At 43.8% G+C, this 17,895-nt stretch overlaps 1 protein-coding gene across 2 annotated transcripts in view; it reads right to left on the bottom strand.

The window, feature by feature from the left end:
* Positions 1-2,906: 2,906 nt before the first annotated feature.
* Positions 2,907-17,895, bottom strand: part of LOC110501989 (collagen alpha-2(VI) chain) — a 36,010-nt gene continuing 21,021 nt past the window's right edge. Inside the window, exons 22-33 of one of the 2 annotated variants that reach the window (XR_016490713.1) lie at positions 16,391-16,453; positions 14,584-14,634; positions 14,399-14,497; positions 11,103-11,165; positions 10,741-10,776; positions 9,806-9,916; positions 7,828-7,980; positions 7,535-7,629; positions 7,333-7,440; positions 6,913-7,165; positions 4,052-4,090; positions 2,907-3,875 (exon numbers count right to left, since the gene is read on the bottom strand). Coding sequence is in view for 1 of the 2 variants with exons in the window: in XM_036959529.2 (XP_036815424.2) it covers positions 3,271-3,875; positions 4,052-4,090; positions 6,913-7,165; positions 7,333-7,440; positions 7,535-7,629; positions 7,828-7,980; positions 9,871-9,916; positions 10,741-10,776; positions 11,103-11,165; positions 14,399-14,497; positions 14,584-14,634; positions 16,391-16,453 (1,611 nt within the window). In the remaining variant the exon portion in view is untranslated. The remainder of the gene's footprint in view (positions 3,876-4,051; positions 4,091-6,912; positions 7,166-7,332; positions 7,441-7,534; positions 7,630-7,827; positions 7,981-9,805; positions 9,917-10,740; positions 10,777-11,102; positions 11,166-14,398; positions 14,498-14,583; positions 14,635-16,390; positions 16,454-17,895) is intronic. The other variant, XM_036959529.2, reaches the window with a different exon arrangement.

Genomic DNA, 17,895 nt, shown 5'->3' with positions numbered 1-17,895 from the left:
TTTATGAGGGTCTGACATACACTGAGTGTACAAAACATTAAGAACACCTGCTCTTTCCATGACACACTGACCAGGTGAATCCAGGTGAAAGCTAGGATCCAGTATTGATGTCAATTGTTAAAACTTCTTAGAGAAAGGGGGCAGTATTTTCACGTCCGGATGAAAAGCGTGCCCAAAGTAAACTGCCTACTACTCAGGCCCAGAAGCTAGGATATGCAAATAATTGGTAGATTTAGATAGAAAACACTCGAAAGTTTCTAAAACTGTTAACATTATGTATGTGAGTATAACAGAACTGAAATGGCAGGCGAAACCCCGTGGACACATCATCCCCCCCCCAAAGAATTCAGCTTACTACTATGTTCAATGGCTAGAACTTTAATCATAAGGCCAAGTCCTCTCAGATTGCAGTTCCTAGGGCTTCCACTAGATGCCAACAGTTTTTAGAATGAATTTAAGGCTGTTTTTATTTTTTTAATGACCCAGAAATTTTAGTTTTTCTGGGTGGCTCCCATTTTGGCTGTGGTGTTTCCAAGCGTGTGGAGGAAAGCTCATTCTTTCTTATTTATTTCCAGTAATGAACATACTATTCTCTGTCTTAAATTTGATTGTTTATTTGCGTATTACGATACCTAAGGTTTGATTATAAACGTTGTTTGACTTGTTTGGAAAAGTTTATTAGTAACGTTTGAGATTCATTTTGTATGCATTGTGATGGAGGGAAACTGGATGGATTATTGACTGAAGCGCGCCAGCTAAACTGAGTTTTTATGGATATAAAGAAGGACATTATCGAACAAAAGGACCATTTGTGATGTAACTGGGACCTTTTGGAGTGCCAACAGAAGAAGATCATCAAAGGTAAGGCATTTTTAAAATCCCTATTTCTGACGTTTGTGTCAAACCTCCCTGGTTGAAATATGTTTGTCATGCATTTGTATATGGGGCGCTGTCCTCAGATAATCGCATGGTTTGCTTTCGCCGTAAAGCCTTTTTGAAATGTGACACGGCGGCTGGATTAACAAGACGTTAAGTTTATTGTGATGTATTGTATGTTTTATGAATTTTTATTATGAGTATTTCTGGTTTTGAATTTGGCGCCTTGAAATTTCACTGGATGTTGTCAAATCAATCTGGTTAACGGGATTGGAGCGGGAAGGGATCTCTAAGAAGTTCACTTCAATCAGTGTAGATGAAGGGGAGGAGACAGATTACATAAGCATTGTTAAGCCTTGAGAAAAATGAGACATGGATTGTGTATGTGTGCCACTCAAAGGCTGAATGGGCAAGATGAGATTTAAGTGCCTTTGAACAAGGTATGGTAATAGGTGCCAGGCGCATCAGTTTGTGTCAAGAACTGCAACGTTACTGGGTTTCTCACGGGCTAGCATCTGTGTGGAACACTTTCGACACGTTGTAGAGTCCATGCCCCGACTGAATTGAGGCTGTTTTGTGTGAAAAAGGGGGAACAACTCAATATTAGGAAGGTGTTCCTAATGTTTTGTATACTCAGTGCACATATTTCTATTATGTGTGGGAATACTTTGGAATAGATTTCCCATTTTTTTTTAAACATTGTCCAACAACTGGGGGGGGGGGGGGTGGTAAAGTAAATCATGCCCGCCAGTAGGGGAACCCTGCATTAGAGGCTCAACTTGTGTTGACAATCCCGGGTATTCTGTCTGACTGTTATCACCCTGCAAAGGCCTACAGAAGTTGTTTTTGATGGTTGTATTTCCTGGTTAAAGAAGGGTAGCGGTGAACTCTGTGACTCCATGATGTTGGTAGATGAGGATGGAGAGAATAATGATCTCTTCAAGGTCAACCACATCCCCGACCCCCAGAACCAGAGACTGTTCCAGGTAGTTACCACATCCTCAGTATCAAAGACTGTTCCAGGTAGTTACTACATCCCCAGTACCAGAGACTGTTCCAGGTAGTTACCACATCCTCAGTACCAGAGACTGTTCCAGGTAGTTACTACATCCCCAGTACCAGAGACTGTTCCAGGTAGTTACCACATCCCCAGTACCAGAGACTGTTCCGTCTAGCTGTTCCTTTATCTGTATCTTTATCTTCACCCTAGTTGTTCCTTTATCTTCAGCCTGGCTGTTCCTTTATCTTCACCCTAGTTGTTCCTTTATCTTCACCCTAGTTGTTCCTTTATCTTCAGCCTGGCTGTTCCTTTATTTTCAGCCTGGCTGTTCCTTTATCTTCACCCTAGTTGTTCCTTTATCTTCAGCCTGGCTGTTCCTTTATTTTCAGCCTGGCTGTTCCTTTATCTTCACCCTAGTTGTTCCTTTATCTTCACCCTAGTTGTTCCTTTATCTTCAGCCTGGCTGTTCTTTTATCTTCACCCTAGTTGTTCCTTTATCTTCACCCTAGTTGTTCCTTTATTTTCAGCCTGGCTGTTCCTTTATCTTCACCCTAGTTGTTCCTTTATCTTCACCCTAGTTGTTCCTTTATCTTCAGCCTGGCTGTTCCCTAACTTCATCCTAGCAGTTAGTCTCATTTGACTGATCATTCAGACTGAAGTTTGATTCTGTCCTCATTTGACTGATCAACCCTGGCTGGAGCTTGATTATGTCCTCATGTGACTGATCAACCCTGGCTGGAGCTTGATTATGTCCTCATGTGACTGATCAACCCTGGCTGGAGCTTGATTATGTCCTCAGTTCCTGACTGCTGAGGAAAAGAGAAGTAGCAGCAGCTCCTGTGTTGTATGATACTGGAGATGTGGACGATTTGGTAAGTGTTATCTTTGCTGCAGTATTGTATGGGCGCTCTACCTGACTTGTGTGTGGTGCGATGTTGGAGTTCAAACATGGTTCTTCTTGGATGTGAGGTAGAAGACAAGGAGGGGGAGGAGGAGGAGGAAGGAGAAGAATGTGAACGTGCCCAAACAGTACAGATTCAGCCGTCCATCATTTATTTCATGAAATCTTATAAAACATACCCAGTTTGTACGTAATTAATACAATATTCTGCAAAATCCATTGAAACACAAACAAACAGCCCTGTGACTGATCTTGTATTGACTATTGCTTATGCTTGAGGTTTCACTTGATGGTAAATCAATGCAGACATGTATGATCTCAATGAGGGAAATGTACACCCTTACACTAACCCTTAAACAACCTTTACACCCTGACCTTTACACCCTAACCCTCAAACTAATCCTAATCCATTAATTATCAACATCAATTTGGCCTCAATCATTTTAATAACGTGAAATCCATAAACGTGACAGTCCAAATCAAAATGTCCCCTTTAACAGACCCACTGATGGAACCGATCTAGGAAGCTGTGCTTGTTGAGCTCATAGAAGTCTGTTCCTTTAAAGATGGCATACTGGTCCTTTAAGGCCAGCTTCTCCAACACTTCCTGTTCCACGTCGGTCCCCATGGCGATCACCGTGGAGACTGCCTGGTTGTTTCGCATGGCGTCGACCCCCTCCTCCAGCCCCTTCCTCCCGGTGACGCCGTCAGTGATGAAGACGAAGTTGAGCTCGGCGTGGTGTCTGGTCTGGCGGACGTTGAGTCGCGTCAGAACGTGGTCTACGGTGTGTGAGATGGCCGCCCCCACCATAGAAGAAGACATGTCATGATAGTCCATGCTGGCCAGACCCTCTAGGATGGACGGAAGGTCGTGGGTCATGTGAAAGGCCAGGTGATGCTCAGCTTCTCCTCCGTACTGTAGCAGCGCCATGCGGGCTCCCTGGCGGTCGTTCTTGTCCTGCGCCAGCGTCAAGTGGTTCGCCAAGTGCTGGACAAAGTCACGGACTTGGTTGAAGTTCTCATGACCGAGACGCTCAGAACCGTCCAGAAGAAACACCAGATCAACAGGTCTGTCAATACACTGTGCCACCTCTGGTTCTGATGAAGGCAAAGTCAGTGAACGCTCAGTCATAGATTTTAGTTTGAAACCTTATCATTACTGTATAATGTAGTACAAATTGACCAATTTTGTATTTTGCCAGACAGTATAACTCGGATGAAAGACTAATCTTGTACAATGACAATAGAGTATACAGTAGCAAGTAAAAACTTACCTGTTACGCAGGGCAAGTCAGGGCAAACAATAACGGGCTCTAGAAGAGAAATGGAAAAAGGTTAGGTTCCACCTACAATTGGTGAAGGCATTACAAGCTTTTGACTGAGTCTGAGACATCCTGTCAGAGACACCCATCATGTCCTGTCTGAGACACCCATCATGTCCTGCTCTAGTCTAGTAACACCAGTCAGAGACACCCATCTTGTCCTGTCTGAGACACCCATCATGTCCTGTCTGAGACACCCATCATGTCCTGTCTGAGACACCCATCATGTCCTGTCTGAGACACCCATCATGTCCTGTCTGAGACACCCATCATGTCCTGTCTGAGACACCCAACATGTCCTGTCTGAGACACCCAACATGTCCTGTCTGAGACACCCAACATGTCCTGTCTGAGACACCCATCATGTCCTGTCTGAGACATCCAACATGCCCTGTCAGAGACACTCATCATGTCCTGCTCTAGTCTAGTAGCACCAGTCAGACACCCATCATGTCCTGTCTGAGACACCCATCATGTCCTGTCTGAGACACCCATCGTGTCCTGTCTGAGACAACCATCGTGTCCTGTCTGAGTCATCCATCATGTCCTGCTCTAGTCTAGTAGCACCAGTCAGACACCCATCTTGTCCTGTCTGAGACACCCATCATGTCCTGTCTGAGACACCCATCATGTCCTGTCTGAGACACCCATCATGTCCTGTCTGAGACACCCATCATGTCCTGTCTGAGACACCCATCATGTCCTGTCTGAGACACCCAACATGTCCTGTCTGAGACACCCAACATGTCCTGTCTGAGACACCCAACATGTCCTGTCTGAGACACCCATCATGTCCTGTCTGAGACATCCAACATGCCCTGTCAGAGACACCCATCATGTCCTGCTCTAGTCTAGTAGCACCAGTCAGACACCCATCATGTCCTGTCTGAGACACCCATCATGACCTGTCTGAGACACCCATCATGTCCTGCTCTAGTCTAGTAGCACCAGTCTGAGGCTCACCACCAATGGTCAGTACAACACGAGTCTGAGGCTCACCACCAATGGTCAGTACAACACCAGTCTGAGGCTCACCACCAATGGTCAGTACAACACCAGTCTGAGGCTCACCACCAATGGTCAGTACAACACCAGTCTGAGGCTCACCACCAATGGTCAGTACAACACCAGTCTGAGGTCAGTACAACACCAGTCTGAGGCTTACCACCAATGGTCAGTACAACACCAGTCTGAGGTCAGTACAACACGAGGATGCGGTCAGTACAACACGAGGATGAGGTCAGTACAACACGAGGATGAGGTCAGTACAACACGAGGATAAGGTCAGTACAACACGAGGATGAGGTCAGTACAACACGAGGATGAGGTCAGTACAACACCAGTCTGAGATCAGTACAACACCAGTCTGAGGTCAGTACAACACCAGTCTGAGGTCAGTACAACACCAGTCTGAGGTCAGTACAACACCAGTCTGAGGTCAGTACAACACCAGTCTGAGGTCAGTACAACACCAGTCTGAGGTCAGTACAACACGAGGATGAGGTCAGTACAACACGAGGATGAGGTCAGTACAACACGAGGATGAGGTCAGTACAACACGAGGATGAGGTCAGTACAACACCAGTCTGAGGTCAGTACAACACCAGTCTGAGGTCAGTACAACACCAGTCTGAGGTCAGTACAACACCAGTCTGAGGTCAGTACAACACGAGGATGAGGTCAGTACAACACCAGTCTGAGGTCAGTACAACACCAGTCTGAGGTCAGTACAACACCAGTCTGAGATCAGTACAACACCAGTCTGAGGTCAGTACAACACCAGTCTGAGGTCAGTACAACACGAGGATGAGGTCAGTACAACACGAGGATGAGGTCAGTACAACACGAGGATGAGGTCAGTACAACACCAGTCTGAGGTCAGTACAACACCAGTCTGAGGTCAGTACAACGCCAGTCTGAGATCAGTACAACACCAGTCTGAGGTCAGTACAACACCAGTCTGAGGTCAGTACAACACCAGTCTGAGGTCAGTACAACACCAGTCTGAGGTCAGTACAACACCAGTCTGAGGTCAGTACAACACCAGTCTGAGGTCAGTACAACACCAGTCTGAGGTCAGTACAACACCAGTCTGAGGTCAGTACAACACCAGTCTGAGATCAGTACAACACCAGTCTGAGGTCAGTACAACACCAGTCTGAGGTCAGTACAACACCAGTCTGAGGTCAGTACAACACCAGTCTGAGGTCAGTACAACACCAGTCTGAGGTCAGTACAACACCAGTCTGAGGTCAGTACAACACCAGTCTGAGGTCAGTACAACACGAGGATGTTGACGTGTGTTATTATAGTTTTACTCCTTTTTTTCCCCAATTTCATGATATCCAACATGTAGTTAGTCTGTCAAATCGCTGCTACTCCGGTATGGAATCGGGAGAGGCGAAGGTCGAGAGCCATGCATCCTCCGAAACACGACCCTGCCAAGTCACACTGCTTCTTGACACATTGCTCACTTAGTCCAGAAGCCAGTCTAACCGTAGAACTGGCGACCGTTTCGTGCATGCGCCCGGACCGCCACATGAGTTACTAGAGCGCGATGGGACAAGAACATACGGCCAAACCCTACCCCAACCTGGACGACGCTGGGCCAATTGTGCACTGCTTTATGGGTCTCCCGGTTGCGGCCGGCTGCGACACAGCCCGCGATCGAACCTGGGTCTGTAGTGACGCCTCAAGCATTGCGACGCAGTGTCTTAGACCGCTGCGCCACTCGGGAGGCCAATATTGACATGTCTTAATTAAGACACCATCTCTTGCTTTAGGAGATACATTTATATTAATAATAGTCTCACCGGGGCAGAGCACCGACTCCATCCTGTCTATAAAGTTATCCGCCACCAGGTCAGCAAAACGTGTCATCCCCGTCACGCGATCATGCCTCTGGCATGCGATGGACTCGAGGCTCTCGTGCTGTCCCTCCCGGCCGAACATATCCCCGACCCCGATGGCGTTCACGTCCACGCTGGGGTCGTCGCAGAGGTAGGTCAGCAGAGAGTCATCATCCCGCGGGTCGAAGCGTCCGTCCGTGATGACCACGACCGACACCTGTTAAGAATGGAGTGTTAGGCCACAGCAAGACAGAGTTCACTTTCCCATCCACATGGGGGCAGCAGCGACCATGTTACAGATTATTTAGCCAGGCCTCAGACCCATAGATACTATATAGCAAGAACAGAAATAATCATAGGCTGGCTAAGTGGTTCACAGCACACCTTGGCTCTGGTCCGCCGGCTGTCCCTGATCAGGTGGTCATAGGCAAACTTCAGAGCGGAGGGAGTCCAGGTGCCCCCGGCTATCCACTGGAGGTTCTTCACAGCCACCTGCAAGTCAGAGATGGAGACTGTTAAGCCTGCTGAGCTAAAGGCATTGCATAGCTTGCGGAGTAATGCCAGTCACTGAACCAGCTACACGGACCTTGAAGGCAGAGATGGAGTCTATGTTGGAGTCATTAAGTCGGATGGCCTCGAATGTCCCGTTGTGACTGTACTGCACAACACCAACCCTGGTTCCTGAGGAGAGTAGAGGCATCTATGAGAATGTCTGTACATGGGAACCAGAAGTGGTTTGGTGAACCATGCTGATGTGATGAGTCATCATCCATGAGACTTTATTGCTCAGGCTTTAGCTCAGCAGACCCATGCAAGTTTTAAACCAGTCTGTCACACAGGTAGTTAGAAAGGGCTGTACCTAAAGAGGCCATCTTTTACCTGTCTCTGAATGTGGGTGTGTTGCCATGGATCCCAGCCTGTTGATGGTGTTGATGACAAAGTTCTTCTCCAGGGTGAAGTTGGTCAGACCCACTGACTCTGAGCTGTCAATCACAAACACAATGTCCAGCGCCCCGCATCTCTTCTCACAGTCTGCAGGGGCAACACAGAAACAGGATGGATTAGGAGCAGCATTGGAAACTTGCACGGTTTTAAATCTTCATACATATCATATCCACCAAAATGTCTGTCAATTCAATACAACGTCATTGTCCCTCGAGGGGAAATTTCATTTGGCGTATCTACACATAGAAGACTACATACCTGGATATCATCATCACTTACCACAACAACCACCTGACATCACAGTCCTAAGTCATCATCACTTACCACAACAACCACCTGACATCACAGTCCTAAATCGTCATCACTTACCACAACAACCACATGACATCACAGTCCTAAGTCATCATCACTTACCACATGACATCACAATCCTAAGTCATCATAACTTACCACATGACATCACAGTCCTAAGTCATCATCACTACCACACGACATCACAGTCCTTAATCATCATAACTTACCACCTGACATCACAGTCCTAAGTCATCATCACTACCACACGACATCACAGTCCTTAATCATCATAACTTACCACATGACATCACAGTCCTAAGTCATCATCACTACCACACGACATCACAGTCCTTAATCATCATAACTTACCACATGACATCACAGTCCTAAGTCATCATCACTTACCACATGACATCACAGTCCTAAGTCATCATCACTTACCACATGACATCACAGTCCTAAATCGTCATCACTTACCACAACAACCACCTGACATCACAGTCCTAAGTCATCATCACTACCACACGACATCACAGTCCTTAATCATCATAACTTACCACCTGACATCACAGTCCTAAGTCATCATAACTTACCACATGACATCACAGTCCTTAATCATCATAACTTACCACATGACATCACAGTCCTAAGTCATCATCACTACCACACGACATCACAGTCCTAAATCATCATCACTTACCACATGACATCACAGTCCTAAGTCATCATCACTTACCACATGACATCACAGTCCTAAATCGTCATCACTTACCACAACAACCACATGACATAACAGTCCTAAGTCATCATCACTTACCACAACAACCACATGACATCACAGTCCTAAATTATCATCACTTACCACATGACATCACAGTCCTAAGTCATCATCACTTACCATATGACATCACAGTCCTAAATCATCACCACTTACCACCTGACATCACAGTCCTAAGTCATCATCACTTACCACATGACATCACAGTCCTAAATCATCATCACTTACCACATGACATCACAGTCCTAAATCGTCATCACTTACCACATGACATCACAGTCCAAAGTCATCATCACCTACCACATGACATCACAGTCCTAAGTCATCATCACTTACCACATGACATCACAGTCCTAAATCATCATCACTTACCACAACAACCACATGACATCACAGTCCTAAATCATCATCACTTACCACATGACATCACAGTCCTAAATCGTCATCACTTACCACATGACATCACAGTCCAAAGTCATCATCACCTACCACATGACATCACAGTCCTAAGTCATCATCACTTACCACATGACATCACAGTCCTAAATCATCATCACTTACCACAACAACCACATGACATCACAGTCCTAAATCATCATCACTTACCACATGACATCACAGTCCTAAATCGTCATCACTTACCACATGACATCACAGTCCAAAGTCATCATCACCTACCACATGACATCACAGTCCTAAGTCATCATCACTTACCACATGACATCACAGTCCTAAATCATCATCACTTACCACAACAACCACATGACATCACAGTCCTAAGTCATCATCACTTACCACAACAACCACATGACATCACAGTCCTAAATCATCATCACTTACCACAACAACCACATGTCTCTCTGATGTAGCTCATAACATCACAGTCCTAAATCATCATCACTTACCACAACAACCACATGTCTCTCTGATGTAGCTCATAACATCACAGTCCTAAATCAAAGCAGATCAGTATTATAAACAAACACAAACAGACACAACAGGAACAGGTCAGTAGTATTATTATCCATGAGAGCACCAGCTGTTCCGGACGACTGTGTGATCACGCTCTCCGCAGCCGATGTGAGTAAGACCCTTAAACAGGTCAACATTCACAAGGCCGCAGGGCCAGACGGATTGCCAGGATGTGTACTCCGAGCATTCACTGACCAACTGGCAAGTGTCTTCACTGATATGTTATTTACTGCTGCTCTTTAATGATTTGTTATTCTTATCTCTTACTTTTTGGGGTTGGGGGTTCTTAAAACTGCATTGTTGGTGAGGGCTTGTAAATAAGCATTTCACTGTAAGGTCTACCTACACCTGTTGTAATCGGCGCATGTGACAAATAAACTTTGATTTGATTAATCAGATATGACACTATAGGATCAGATCAGTAGTATTACTGATCAGTAGTATTATTGATCAGTAGTATTATTGATCAGATATGCCACTATAGGATCAGATCAGTAGTATTATTGATCAGTAGTATTATTGATCAGTAGTGTTATTCATCAGATATGACACCATAGGATCAGATCAGTAGTATTATTGATCAGTAGTATTATTGATCAGTAGTGTTAAACAGGTATGACACTATAGGATCAGATCAGTAGTATTATTGATCTGTGGTATTATTGATCAGATATTCCACTATATGATCAGATCAGTAGTATTATTGATCAGTAGTATTATTCATCGGATATGACACCATAGGAACAGATTGAATCTCTTCATATCATGATGTTTTTAATATAAAGTTTATACAGTTGACTTACAGAAAGGCCAGGGTCTCCCTCTGGTCCAGGATTACCCTGTAAGAAAAATGTACCGATCGGTAAACAGACATTGGGGCGGCAGGTAGCTTAGTGTTGGGCCAGTAACCGAAAGGTTGCTCGATCGAATCCCTGAACTGACAAGGTAAAAATCTGTCATTCTGCCCCTGAACAAGGCAGTTAACCCACTGTTCCTAGGCCGTCATCGTAAATAAGAATTAGTTCTTAACTGACTTGCCTGGTTAAATAAAGGATAAATGAAAATGAAGTGGAGCTTGAACAGTAAGTAAAATGGTCTTCTGCTGTCTGATCAGAGTCAGAGTAACGCAGGCAGCAGGTGATGTGTCCTGTGGTAGTATACTTACAGGAGCTCCAGGGCCTCCTCTGGATCCTCTCCTCCCATTCACTCCCTGTTGACCTGGATGTCCCTGGACAACAATAACACAAAGACAGGTTCTTCAGTGAGCCCAAACACATGTTACTCAGCTGGGTTAGCTCACCACTTCTCAAGAATAGAACACAAACATGTTCTTTAGAGCACTGATTCCTTCCTTCCAGAATGCTCTAAGGTTAGCAGCTGCCAAGGTAACCCTGGACTTCACCTCTTAAAGACGCACTCTGGGATCTTAAGCACAACATTCCTAACATATTGCACAAATTGGATGACGTAGTATTTATTAAGGATCCTCATTAGCTCTTCCTCCAAACAAATGAATTGAATCAAGTCAAACAGTACATGTAACATTATTACATTAGTACATATCTTTAAATACAACGTTTATAATACCACCATTCTGTATGTGTAGAGTGTGTGTGCTAGCGTGTGTGCCTGTGCCTGTTTGTGTCTCTTCACAGTCCCCGCTGTTCCATCAGGTTCCATCAGGTGTATTTTTACCTGTTTTTTAAATCTGATTCTACTGCTGCATCAGTTACCTGATGTGGAATAGAGTTCCATGTAGTCATGGCTCTATGTAGTACTGTGGAATAGAGTTCCATGTAGTCATGGCTCTATGTAGTACTGTGGAATAGAGTTGCATGTAGTCATGGTTCTATGTAGTACTGTGGAATAGAGTTCCATGTAGTCATGGTTCTATGTAGTACTGTGTGCCTCCCAGAGTCTATTCTGGACTTGGGGACTGTGAAGAGACCTCTGGTGGCATGTCTTGTGGGGTATGTATGGGTGTCTGAACTGTGTGCTAGTAATTTAGACAGACAGCTCTGTGTATTCAACATGCCAATACCTCTCATAAATACAAGTAGTGATGAAGTCCATCTCTCCTCCACTTTGAGCGAGGAGAGATTGACATGCATAGTATTAATATTAGCTCTCTGTGTACGTTAGAAGGCCAGCTGTGCTGCCCTGTTCTGAACCAACTGGAATTTTCCTAAGTCCCTTTTTGTCTTACCTGACCACACGACTGAACAGTAGTCCAGGTGCCACAAAACTAGGACCTGTAGGACCTGCCTTGTTGATAATGTTGTTAAGAAGGTAGAAATTAGGGCCTGTAGGACCTGCCTTGTTGATAGTGCTGTTAAGAAGGTAGAAACTAGGGCCTGTAGGACCTGCCTTGTTGATAGTGCTGTTAAGAAGGTAGAAACTAGGACCTGCCTTGTTGATAGTGATGTTAAGAAGGTAGAAACTAGGGCCTGTAGGACCTGCCTTGTTGATAGTGTTGTTAAGAAGGTAGAAACTAGGGCCTGTAGGACCTGCCTTGTTGATAGTGCTGTTAAGAAGGTAGAAACTAGGGCCTGTTGGACCTGCCTTGTTGATAGTGTTGTTAAGAAGGTAGAAACTAGGGCCTGTTGGACCTGCCTTGTTGATAGTGTTGTTAAGAAGGTAGAAACTAGGGCCTGTAGGACCTGCCTTGTTGATAGTGTTGTTAAGAAGGTAGAAACTAGGGCCTGTAGGACCTGCCTTGTTGATAGTGCTATTAAGGTAGAAACTAAGGCCTGTAGGACCTGCCTTGTTGATAATGTTGTTAAGAAGGTTGAAACTAGGGCCTGTAGGACCTGCCTTGTTGATAATGTTGTTAAGAAGGTAGAAACTAGGGCCTGTAGGACTTGCCTTGTTGATAGTGTTGTTAAGAAGGTAGAAACTAGGGCCTGTAGGAACTGCCTTGTTGATAGTGTTGTTAAGAAGGTAGAAACTAGGACCTGCCTTGTTGACAGTGTTGTTAAGAAGGTAGAAACTAGGACCTGCCTTGTTGACAGTGTTGTTAAGAAGGTAAAAACTAGGGCCTGTAGGACCTGCCTTGTTGATAGTGTTGTTAAGAAGGTAGAAACTAGGGCCTGTAGGACCTGCCTTGTTGATAGTGTTGTTAAGAAGGTAGAAACTAGGGCCTGTAGGACCTGCCTTGTTGATAGTGTTGTTCAGAAGGTAGAAACTAGGGCCTGTAGGACCTGCCTTGTTGATAGTGTTGTTAAGAAGGTAGAAACTAGGGCCTGTAGGACCTGCCTTGTTGATAGTGTTGTTAAGAAGGTAGAAACTAGGGCCTGTAGGACCTGCCTTGTTGATAGTGCTATTAAGGTAGAAACTAAGGCCTGTAGGACCTGCCTTGTTGATAATGTTGTTAAGAAGGTTGAAACTAGGGCCTGTAGGACCTGCCTTGTTGATAATGTTGTTAAGAAGGTAGAAACTAGGGCCTATAGGACCTGCCTTGTTGATAATGTTGTTAAGAAGGTTGAAACTAGAGCCTGTAGGACCTGCCTTGTTGATAGTGCTGTTAAGAAGGTATAAACTAGGGCCTGTAGGACCTGCCTTGTTGATAGTGCTGTTAAGAAGGTATAAACTAGGGCCTGTAGGACCTGCCTTGTTGATAATGTTGTTAAGAAGGTAGAAACTAGGGCCTGTAGGACCTGCCTTGTTGATAGTGCTGTTAAGAAGGTAGAAACTAGGGCCTGTAGGACCTGCCTTGTTGATAGTGTTGTTAAGAAGGTAGAAACTAGGGCCTGTAGGACCTGCCTTGTTGATAGTGTTGTTAAGAAGGTATAAACTAGGGCCTGTAGGACCTGCCTTGTTGATAGTGCTGTTAAGAAGGTATAAACTAGGGCCTGTAGGACCTGCCTTGTTGATAGTGCTGTTAAGAAGGTATAAACTAGGGCCTGTAGGACCTGCCTTGTTGATAATGTTGTTAAGAAGGTATAAACTAGGGCCTGTAGGACCTGCCTTGTTGATAGTGTTGTTAAGAAGGCAGAGCAGCACTTTATTATGGACAGACTTCTCCCCATCTTAGCTACTGTTGTATCAACATGTTTTGACCATGACAGTTTACACTCCAGGGTTACTCCAAGCAGTTTAGTCTCCTCAACTTGCTCAATTTCTAAATTATTTATTACAAGATTTAGTTGAGGTTTGGTGTTTAGTGAATGATTTCACAAAATTAGGACTAACTTATTTCTTGGCACCCATTCTGAAACTGACTGCAGATCTTTGTTAAGTGTTGCAGTCATTTCACTTGCTGTGGTAGCTGACGTGTAGTGTTGAGTCCACAGCATACATATTCTTGACAACTGAATCTTCAGAACACTGACTCAGTTCTCAAGAATATTTATCTTAGGCTTGGCAACTATCAAAGCAAATCCTAGGCTAACCATCCACATTAATGGATATAAACTAATCCAAGTGTATATTCAGCTGTTCATGACAGCAGCTGGAGCTTACCGGTTCACCGTTTGGACCTTTCATCCCAGCTTCTCCTTTGTTACCACAATTCCCTCTGCTTCCCCAAGGGCCTGGACGTCCATTGTTCCCTCTAGCTCCCTGACAGACAAACAGACAGAACAGCATCACAGTACAACAGTATTGTGAACTCTTGAGCTGACGACATTCATCTTGTCAAACGGTACCGTTTCTCCTCTTAGTCCCGGATAGTTGAACCCATCTCTTCCTTTGTCACCCTAAAACACAGAAGAAGATTAACTACATTACACTGTGGGAAGTGTCCACTAACTACATTACACTGTGGGAAGTGTCCACTAACTACAGTACACTGTGGGAAGTGTCCACAAACTACATTACACTGTGGGAAGTGTGTCCACTTTACTGACCAATAGTCTTTCACTCTTTCAAAATTTATATAAGAAATAACTCAACCCAGGATCTATAATATAACCCAACCCCACCTTTGGTCCATGATCTATATAACCCAACCCTACCTTTGGTCCATGATCTATATAACCCAACCCTACCTTTGGTCCATGATCTATATAACTCAACCCCACCTTTGGTCCATGATCTACATAACTCAACCCCACCTTTGGTCCATGATCTATATAACTCAACCCCACCTTTGGTCCACGATCTATATAACTCAACCCCACCTTTGGTCCATGATCTATATAACTCAACCCCACCTTTGGTCCATGATCTATATAACTCAACCCTAACTTTGGTCCATGATCTATATAACTCAACCCCACCTTTGGTCCATGATCTATATAACTCAACCCTAACTTTGGTCCATGATCTATATAACTCAACCCCACCGTTGGTCCATGATCTATATAACTCAACCCCAACTTTGGTCCATGATCTATATAACTCAACCCCACCTTTGGTCCATGATCTATATAACTCAACCCCATCTTTGGTCCATGATCTATATAACTCAACCCCATCTTTGGTCCATGATCTATATAACTCAACCCCACCTTTGGTCCATGATCTATATAACTCAACCCCATCTTTGGTCCATGATCTATATAACTCAACCCCATCTTTGGTCCATGATCTATATAACTCAACCCCACCTTTGGTCCATGATCTATATAACTCAACCCCACCTTTGGTCCATGATCTATATAACTCAACCCCACCTTTGGTCCATGATCTATATAACTCAACCCTAACTTTGGTCCATGATCTATATAACTCAACCCCACCGTTGGTCCATGATCTATATAACTCAACCCCACCTTTGGTCCAAACCTATTTTATAACCCAACCCTACCATTGGTCCATGATCTATATAACTCAACCCCACCTTTGGTCCAAACCTATTTTATAACCCAACCCTACCGTTGGTCCATGATCTATATAACTCAACCCCACCTTTGGTCCATGATCTATATAACTCAACCCCACCGTTGGTCCATGATCTATATAACTCAACCCTAACTTTGGTCCATGATCTATATAACTCAACCCTAACTTTGGTCCATGATCTATATAACTCAACCCCACCTTTGGTCCATGATCTATATAACTCAACCCCACCTTTGGTCCATGATCTATATAACTCAACCCTAACTTTGGTCCATGATCTATATAACTCAACCCCACCGTTGGTCCATGATCTATATAACTCAACCCCACCGTTGGTCCATGATCTATATAACTCAACCCCACCGTTGGTCCATGATCTATATAACTCAACCCCACCTTTGGTCCATGATCTATATAACTCAACCCCACCTTTGGTCCATGATCTATATAACTCAACCCTAACTTTGGTCCAGGATCTATAATATAACCCAACCCTACCTTTGGTCCATGATCTATATAACTCAACCCTAACTTTGGTCCAGGATCTATAATATAACCCAACCCTACCTTTGGTCCATGATCTATATAACTCAACCCCACCTTTTTTCCAGGATCTATATTATAACCTAACCCCACCTTTGGTCCAGGATCTATATAACTCAACCCCACCTTTGGTCCACGATCTCCATGGGGTCCAGTCTGTCCAGGATCACCAGGCTCTCCAGCAGTTCCCTGTAACACAGAGATGCCATACGGAATACTATATGCATAAAGAATTCAAATAAAGAAAAATATGATATACCCACATGGCAGTCATAGTCACTGAAATACATAGGTATAGACTACCGTCAGTAAATAAACAATTCCAGAAATGTAGATGTATTTATTTAACCTTTACTTAGACGAGAAGACTGTCGCAGTATGCTCAAAATGTAGACATGGCAACATGTATTCTGACTAGTAGTAGTAGAAGTAGGAGAACTAGACCAGTAGTACTACTACTACTACTACTAGTAGTAGAAGACTGTCGCAGTATGCTCAAAATGTAGACATGGCAACATGTATTCTGACTAGTAGTAGTAGAAGTAGGAGAACTAGACCAGTAGTACTACTACTACTACTACTAGTAGAAGACTGTCGCAGTATGCTCAAAATGTAGACATGGCAACATGTATTCTGACTAAACAAAAGGTACAAAACAGGAGGATATCATAGAATAGAGTAGAGTGGTAGAAGTAGACCAGTAGTAGCAGTAGTAGGATAGTAGTACTAGTAGTAGAAGTACTTCTACTACTAGTAGTAGTATAAGTAGGCCAGTAGTAGTAGTAGTAGTAGAAGTAGTAGTAGTAGTAGTAGTAGTATTAGAAGTAGTGGTAGAAGTAGACTAGTAGTAGTAGTAGTAGTAGTAGACTAGTAGTAGTAGAAGTAGTAGTAGTACTAGTAGTAGAAGTAGACTAGTAGTAGTTGTAGTAGTAGAAGTTGACTAGTAGTAGTAGTAGTAGAAGTAGACTAGTAGTAGTAGAAGTAGGAGAACTAGACCAGTAGTAGTAGTACTAGTAGTACTAGTAGTACTACTACTACTACTACTAGTAGAAGACTGTCGCAGTATGCTCAAAATGTAGACATGGCAACATGTATTCTGACTAAACAAAAGGTACAAAACAGGAGGATATCATAGAATAGAGTAGAGTGGTAGAAGTAGACCAGTAGTAGCAGTAGTAGGATAGTAGTACTAGTAGTAGAAGTAAGATAGTAGAAGTAGTAGAAGTAGGATAGTAGTAGTAGAAGTAGGATAGTAGTACTAGTAGTAGTAGTAGAAGTAGAAGTAGTAGTAGTAGAAGTAGAAGTAGACTAGTGGTAGTAGTAGTAGTAGTAGTAGATCAGTAGTAGACCAGTAGTAGTAGTAGTAGTAGAAGTAGACCAGTAGTAGTAGAAGTAGAAGTAGACCAGTAATAGTTGTAGTAGTAGTAGTAGAAGTAGTAAAAGTAGACGAGTAGTAGCAGTAGTAGTAGTAGAAGTAGGATAGTAGTAGTAGTAGTAGTAGTGGTAGTAGTAGTAGTAGACTAGTAGTAGTAGACTAGTCTACTAGTAGTAGTAGTAGTAGTATAAGTAGACTAGTAGACTAGTAGTAGTAGACTAGCAGTAGTAGTAGTACTAGTAGTAGTAGAAGTAAA

The sequence above is a fragment of the Oncorhynchus mykiss genome, chromosome 22 (genome assembly GCF_057628025.1).
Source record: "Oncorhynchus mykiss isolate SJ-2025 chromosome 22, ASM5762802v1, whole genome shotgun sequence".
Classification (NCBI taxonomy): Eukaryota; Metazoa; Chordata; class Actinopteri; order Salmoniformes; family Salmonidae; genus Oncorhynchus; species Oncorhynchus mykiss.
Note: the sequence above shows the minus strand (reverse complement) of the source record. Positions and strands in the feature narration are given on the sequence as shown.